Here is an 8143-nt window from a genome sequence, read left to right as displayed (position 1 = left end):
TCACTCGGAGTTAATTGTTCTACAGTAGCATGTTTATTAAAAAGATGAGGGGTTGTTTTGTAAAAGCTGCGCACTGCGCAGCACATCAACTGTCATGTCCGTCGCTATGGACGTTTTTTGTAATGATTTTATGCATGCACTCATACAACATAGCTGTCAACATTGGGATTTGAAAAAACGGGAGATTTCAAATGTCAGTGTTTCTGTAGAGGAGATGGAACGCCTGCTCTTGTCGGCACTGTGCAGCCGTGGAATCGCAAGGCCATAGATTTAGAATAGATATAAAGGGCACATTGTGGTGTATCATAATTCATTTGTTGAATACAAATAGGATTTTTATAACGTTGACACAAATTAAGGAATATTTACACTAAGTTCTCTTTTACCTCTTATTTAATTCATTCATTAATTTAATTGTAGGTACTGTTTATATTGTACATAGTCCTGTGTGTTGTATATTGTGTCCTATGTTACTTTTGTGTTTATTGTCTCTTTCTATATACACCGTGGGAAGGGGGGCACGTAATTACATTTTTCTGTATGTCTTGCACAAATTGGAAAATGACAAAGTTGACTTTGACTTTTAACATGTGTCTATAGTGTCAGACACTAATTGTAATGTTAAAAACGGATACTGCTGTAATATAAAGTGAAATTCTACCATGCCTCAATGTATCAACTTTAAACATACACTAAATGTTAATGTTAGAAATGTTCATTTCCATAATTTCCACCATGTGCAACATTTCCTAAGAACAGCAATGTCCATTCTATCAACTCCAAATCTGTGCTATAAGCTCAATTCTCCCGGTGCATGCAGAAGTAGAATTGGTGTCTTGTTTTGGGTGAATGAGTAGAAATGAAAAACGGAAATCTTGTTTTATTGAAATAGTTTTGACATGTGATATAGATAAAGATATTGTTTCATTGTGTATTGATTAACTTTACATTTGCGCTTCATTACTTTACAAAAGTTATACTGGCACATGGGTCTAATACAGCAATGGATTATGGGTAAATGCAACGTTAAAGCAGTGCCAATGTAAGACTGACTTTACATTAAACGAATGACAATAATATAGTATAAAGTAGGGTATTATTTGGACTAAAGAATGGTGTTGTCTCACCCTACTCGCATGTTGAGGGAGAGCACCTACATTATACACTGAGAAACCACGGCTGAGAGTGAGCTCTCCGGGAACAACCCCACTTTGCCCAACAGTTTTTCTCAGCAACCGGACTTCCGGTCTCACTTCCTGTTCTAATGTTCTAATCTACACTGTTGCCACCTGTCGTCACGGAGGGGAATTGCAGCCATTTTGTATAAAAAATAAAACGGGGGAAATACAGGGAAATATTTTAGCGGTGGGAGAGAAGGTTGAAAAACGGGAGGGTTGACAGGTATGGCACTGTATCCAAACGTTCTGCGCAAAGCTAACTTTAGTGAAGGTTCTGTGTGATCAATAATGGCCATGCTCCATTGGCCATGGATAGTGGAGAGGATGCTATACACATTTAAATTCCCTTGCTATTAGAATAAAGTACAGTAGCGACTATGTGTACCGATGCAATTTTGTGGTATTAGCTGCACGTGTGTGTGCAACTAAGCCAGACCTGGAGGCATTTATGCCACTTAGTGAGTCTCGAGTATAATCCTTCACTTTTCATTTAATATGAAAAAACATGTTGCAGAATGAATAGGCATTTACAAACTACAGAAAATATAATAATCTTACCTCCAGTATCGGTCGGGCTCTACTGTATAGCCTAAATGATTCTGCTGCGGATGTTGACAATTTCTTAAACTTATTTGTTTACAGTTGTAGGATGTCTCACCTTCCTACTAAACCCAGTCTGCACTACAGTGTGTCAGACTGGTACAGCAATAATCAGCAGTTGTCTGCTACAGCAGAGTATGAGAGAACCGTCTCCAATGGGATACGGCAGGAAGGGAAGACTCTACGGAATGAGACCACCATCAAGGTAAAGCACGTGTGGAGCGAGAAAAACCAGTGTAGTGTTCACAATCCTACATCATTTTCAATATGTTCACGTATTAAAACTATGACACTGATATTGAAACATTTGTCCTCCTATGCTTGATTGGTTGATTGATTGATTGATTGGTTGATTGCTCTCATTTGAATGGAATGAATGGTAACAAAGGGAGCACACATCCCATAGGCTACTACTAATATATAATATATTAATATGAATAATATTTACAAATACATTTAAAATATAATATTATTACATTATTGTCGTATTATCTTATTTTTTTGGATCAGTTTCCCATTTTTTAACAGTTATGAGCACAGGTGAGTGACCTTGTAAAATGTATGTTTGTTTGCATAATAACAAAATAAATTCAAACACAAAATCGTATTTCCTGCTCACAAGTTATCGTGCTCAAACAATGATGGAAATAAGTTAAATCAATATCCTGACATAGTAGAAATTCAGTAAATATCTGCACATGCACCCCTCTCATAAAGCTACAATTCTGAGAGAGAACCCTCCAATATGTGATGGATGTAAAATCTGTGAATGCGCCATTGATGATAAATTGGAGCCCTAAAATACTAAATTGAATTCTCACACCCAAATGAGGTTTATGTTCTAGTATTGCTAACAGGTCTGAACCCAAATTAAAACCTCATTTGGGTGTAAGAGCACTTGGACTCATAAAGTCAGAGGCCCATTCATTGTCTATGGAGAACCCCCAGATTTTACATCCAGACAACATCCATCACAAATGTGAGGATTCTCCTTTTAGTGCATATTCACAAATTTGTGCTGGAACACATGGAATAACATGTGAACTCTTAAAATGGGTGACATTCCCCTTTAAGGTAGGAAGGCTTGAACTTTGTAAGTTGTATCATTTTCATCAACTTGTTTTTCAGGACATGTTTTGTATACTAAACCTTCAGTAACTACTAACAGCAGAGATCAGATAAATGTAATAGTAAAAGTAATATATTTCTATTGAAATGTAGTGGAGTAAAAAGAAAAAAACATCAGAACTGCTCCTAAATGCATATACTTGATAAAAAGTTTAACTTGAAAAGCTTATTTTTCACATCTCATCACGCCTTGTCATTATCTCTGCAACATCTTTCTCTTGCATCAGACCATGTGTGACGAGAGTGACAGCTCCCGTCAGCTGAGTAACAGGATCTGGGATGTCACCCGGTTTAAAGAGGCGTTGGAATCCTGCGGTCAGGAAGTGGACAAGGAGATGGAGGCTCTGACCTGGGTGATTATTACAGCTGTCAATAAAACATTTACATTTAGTCATTTAGTTGACACTTTTATCCAAAGCGACTTACAAGTTCTGTACAACAGGTCAGCAGGAAGGGTACAACGCTTTCAGCTGAGTAACAATGGTCCTCATGCACCAACAGACTTACAACAAAAGTCAAGAGTTAATTTCATTGTAGCACCTTTTCGGGCCGATTTTGGCATTCACAAACGGTTCCTTCTCGGGGATAACAGCCAGGAGAGGACTGCGGTGGTGAGGGAAGCGCTTGCGGCCACCCTGGCCCACATAAAATGCACAGTGCTACAGTCTTTTTTTTTTTATCCACTTTTTCTCCCATTTTCTATTTTTCTCCCATCCCAATTTCGTATCATCCAATTCAACCCTCCCCTGTCTCGAACGCTGTTTCTTGCCTCCCACAAGCCGACTGCAATGTGGACTAAGTCATACATAGCACGAGTCCCCTCCGATACTCGAGGTAACAGCAGTCGCATCTTTTCACCTGCGCGGCGCGATCTTTCAGCGTCAGGGGTCTGCGCTTTGGAGGAGCGCCGCCCCCATCGCTTCCTGATTCTACTGCGCAGGCGCACCAACCGACCTGTAGGAGTCGCTGTCCACAACGCCCAATCCCCACCCATCAGTTTCCCACCCCCTAATACTGCCAATGTGTATTAGTATGGAAGACCAGCTAAACTGAAAGCAATGTGGAGCGCTGGGTTCGCCTGTTCGAACCCAGCGTCTCCAGTATTCGTGGTGAGCGCCTTGCCCACTGCACCACGTAGCAGCCTGGGTGCTACAGTCTTGAGTGCATAGTAGTAAAGACATATTAGCATAGTAGGTAGTAATATAGGCAAGAATAGAAGATTATTTCGTAGCAAAGTGCATGATAGGAAGTAGGAAGGTTATTTTTTTTACAATACTTTTTTAAATTTCAGATATTGATTGAAGAAATGGTTTTAGTCAACAGCGGAAAGTTGGTTGGTTTTGGCTGTCCTGACTGTGGTGGGACGTTCGTTCCACCATCGTGGAGCAAGGACCGAGAATAGCCGGCTTCTCTTTGATGAATCCCCCGGAGCTCAGATAGGAGTGGGTCTGAGGCAGCCAGAAGATGCAGAGTGGAGGAGGGTTCTTTTTTTCTTTAAATATTTTATTTATAGCATTTTCAGCTTTTTTGGTCAACGCAGGACCCTTTGGCCACGCAGGACCGACAGAGGAGAGAGGGTGAAACGGGAGGAGAAGAGGGGAAGACATGCGGCATATGGCCACCGGGTCGGTGAATCGAACCCGGGGTGACCGCTTTGCGACTCAGCGCGCTATGTGGTGTGCTACTGGAGCGCCCCAGTGGAGGAGGGATCTTGAGGGTCTGTAGTTTGACCGGAGGTAGGCGGGAGCCATTCCCTTCGCTGCACGATGTGCCAGGGCACGGTAATGCGGCAATTGGAAGCCAGTGCAGCTCTCTAAGAAGTGGGGTAACGACCAGCAAGGGACACACGACCGATTATATAAGGGAGAAATGGGAGAGAGAACTAGAGATAGGAATAACAGGGAAGGAATGGGGGAACATATGCGAGGTGCAACATTCAACAACAGGATCGAGGATATGGAAAGAGTTTGGATGGAAAAACATAATCAGATTCTTTATAACCCCAGAGCTGAAGGGAAAATATGCACCAACACAAAGAGCATGCTGGAGGATGTGTGGGAAGGAGGGGGCAAATCACACACACATATTCTGGGGATGTCAGAAGCTGAAGGGGTATTGGGAGGAGATAGGGGAAGCAATGATCAGAATATTAGGATACGGGCTACCACAAACAGGACTGGTGCTTTACTTAGGAGACCTGACACACGAGGGAATACAAGGGGGGGACAAATATTTAATAAAGATAATGTTGATAGCGGCCAGAAAAGCAATAACAAGACTGTGGTACAAAGAAGACCCACCGACAATAGCACAATGGGTAGGAATAGTGGAGGAGATACAGGATATGGAGAGGATAACACACATGCTGAGGTTACAGGAAGAGAAATTTGGAGAAAGATGGGGAAAGTGGGAGGATTACAAGGGGAACGAAAACGACATCACAGAGGAAGAACCAAATGCATCACAAGAGGGCGAAGGGTAAAGGAGGAAAGAGGTTCAAGGAGGGTCTCTGAACCCATGTCACACATTTTTGACTTAGTTAGCATTTTCTGATTTTATTTTTTATTTTTTTGGGTATTTCAATTGTATTATATTTTTTGTACTTTATTATTTATGTCTGTTTAACAATGTTGTATTATGGGTTCCATTTTTGTGTAAGTGTTGTTTGTCTATAAATGTTAATAAAAATTTAAGTTTAAAAAAAAAAAAAGAAAAAGTGGGGTAACATGGGCTGACTTTGGTAGGTTGGAGATCAGGCAGGACGTTGCATTCTGTATGAGTTCTGTTCTAAGTTTAAGTAACTTGGTGGCGGTAGTCGGTAGACCAGCTAGCAGTGCATTGCAGTGAGGCGAGACATGACTGTTGATTGCAGGAGGAGTTGACTTATTTTGTCAGGAAGGGGTGGATCCTTCTGACGTTGCTCAGGAAGAATCTGCAGGTTCTGGTTGTAGCAGCTATGTGAGCGGAGAAGCGGTCATCAAGGATTACACCTAGGTTCTTGGCGGTCGGGGATGAAGCCACGGCTACATTCTACAATGTGATCGAAAGGTCTGTCAGTGGGGAGAATTTGGCCAGTAGGTGAAGTAGGTTGGTTGTCATCCAGGTAGAAGTGTCGGACAGGCAGGTCGAGATCCGCTCAGAGACTTGGATATCTGAGGGAAGAAAGGAGAGAAACAGTTGAGTGTCATCAGCATAGCAGTGATATGAGAAGGCATGAGACGTGATAATGTTACCAGAGATTTGGTGTAGAGAGAGAAGAGGAGGGGTCCAAGGACCGAGCCCTGGGGAACACCTGTCTATAAGGGGTGGGGGGCCAACAGGGTACCTCTCCATGAAACTTGGTACTGTAGGAGCGGTTGTCAAGGTAGGATGACAGCCATGCCAGCACAGAGCCTACAACTCCCATTCCTGCAAGGGATGTGAGGAGGATCTGATGGTTGACTGTGTCAAAGACTGAATCTTCTCAGAGAAACACTGCTTTTTTAATTTCTTGGTCATTGATTGTTAATATAAAATAAGAAAATACCTTTATTGTCAGCACCACATGGTAATGAATAGGAGAGAGATATAGATAAAGGTAAAGAACACACAAATAATAAATAAATAATACATAATACATCCACAAATTATTAATGAATTGATCATTTAACTAATGTTGGCGGGTCCAAAATGAATGTTGCTGTTTACATGTGGCAGACATGTACCCCTCCCTACTTCCCATTTCCCCATGTGAAATGCACCTCATACAAATGACATGCAGGTGCTCTAGTGCGACATCTAGTGGCTGAATGTTATCTGTAGCACCTTTAATGTTAGCCTGTGTGTGTGTGTGTGTGTGTGTGTGTGTGTGTGTGTGTGTGTGTGTGTGTGTGTGTGTGTGTGTGTGTGTGTGTGTGTTCACATTACATACTTGCATGTATGTGTCTGACAGTCTAAAGAACAGACTGAACAGGCCTTGGCTGCCACACCACTGGCCCTGGAGGTCAGCGTGGAATGTTTGAGCCATAGGGGGGGCCGCCGTGGCCTTGAGCTCGTCACTGACCCGGTGGAGGAGCAGTTGAATAAGGAGGTGAAGCTGATAGAGAGGATCCAGCAAGTTCTCCAGCAGCTCATAGACAAGGCCTTCGAGCAGCTCTGGTAAGGAAGGTGACGGATGTAGAACAGAGAAGAATTCTTCTTTTATTTATAGTAGGCATTTTAGAGCACTCAATTGCCATGTTACACATAAGCCACATTAGTGTATTTCTTCACATATCCCTCTCTGAGACACATATATTACACATTTTATCAGAGGGGTTTCAGAGCACAGGTTCGGCCATTTTGATATTGGACATGAAAGGCTTTTGCAGGGATTGAATCTATGATCTTCCAGTTTTGGAAGACAATGCTCTCTCCTTCCCTGTTTTTGTCCAACGCTCGTTTTGCTTGTTTCCAGCATTCTGCAGGAGGCTCGTCACCAGCTGACCCTTGACCTCCAAAACAAGATGGATACTATGAACATTGACAGTACCTGCTTGTCACTGACAGTACTATCAACTCAAATCTCCCTGAAGACCAACCCTACACGCATACCCATTGGGTAAGCTGGTATGAGGGTACATATTAAAACAACATACAGAAATACAACATATCAAAGTACACCAAGAGGTAGGCAGAACCCATGTAGTTAGGGGTTGTTAGGAAATATTTTTAGAACTTGCAATTTATGTCAATAGCTCATCTTAATAAAAGAAAATTTACCTTTGACTGTCAAATTCAACATGCCCCATTGAGAAAACTAAATCCACTGCTTTTGGGTAAATTGCAAATACATTTAATATACTGATAATAGTAGCTAAAGGTTTGCCAAAGATGGTATATAGTGGTTAAGAGACATACTGCTCTGGAAGCACATGCTGTTGTTGGCCTAGGAGCACACGCCCCCCAGAGTCTTGATCGTATCTACTCTGTGGAAACAATGAGGTGTGCGGACTGCCTTGAAAAGAATAGCCCAGAAAATATTACAATATTGCAATCTTTATTTCACATGTATATTTTATGTATGAGTATCATCTAACTGTCAATCATGACTGTTGTAGTTCCAGCTCGCCTCAGGAGTGGGTGGAGTTCAGCCAGTACAACATGGATTGTGCCCAGGAGGCCATGCACGTGTCCCAACAGATGAGAGGGGAAGCCGTTCTCACCAGGGCCGAGGTTTGTTTCCCAAACAAGGCACAAGGGAGGGAGGGAGGGAGGGT

The 8143-nt window shown here is 42.1% G+C and overlaps 1 protein-coding gene across 1 annotated transcript in view; it reads left to right on the top strand.

The window, feature by feature from the left end:
* Positions 1 to 1827: 1827 nt before the first annotated feature.
* Positions 1828 to 8143, top strand: part of tekt2 (tektin 2 (testicular)) — a gene marked incomplete at both ends in the record, with an annotated part of 32618 nt that continues 26302 nt past the window's right edge. The window contains 5 exons of the mRNA XM_084310304.1: positions 1828 to 1983; positions 3134 to 3259; positions 6838 to 7043; positions 7342 to 7485; positions 7985 to 8099. Of these exons, the coding sequence (XP_084166430.1) occupies positions 1828 to 1983; positions 3134 to 3259; positions 6838 to 7043; positions 7342 to 7485; positions 7985 to 8099 (747 nt within the window). The remainder of the gene's footprint in view (positions 1984 to 3133; positions 3260 to 6837; positions 7044 to 7341; positions 7486 to 7984; positions 8100 to 8143) is intronic.

The sequence above is a fragment of the Notolepis coatsorum genome (assembly GCF_963971535.1).
Source record: "Notolepis coatsorum genome assembly, chromosome: 1".
NCBI classification, from domain to species: Eukaryota; Metazoa; Chordata; class Actinopteri; order Aulopiformes; family Paralepididae; genus Notolepis; species Notolepis coatsorum.
Note: the sequence above shows the minus strand (reverse complement) of the source record. Positions and strands in the feature narration are given on the sequence as shown.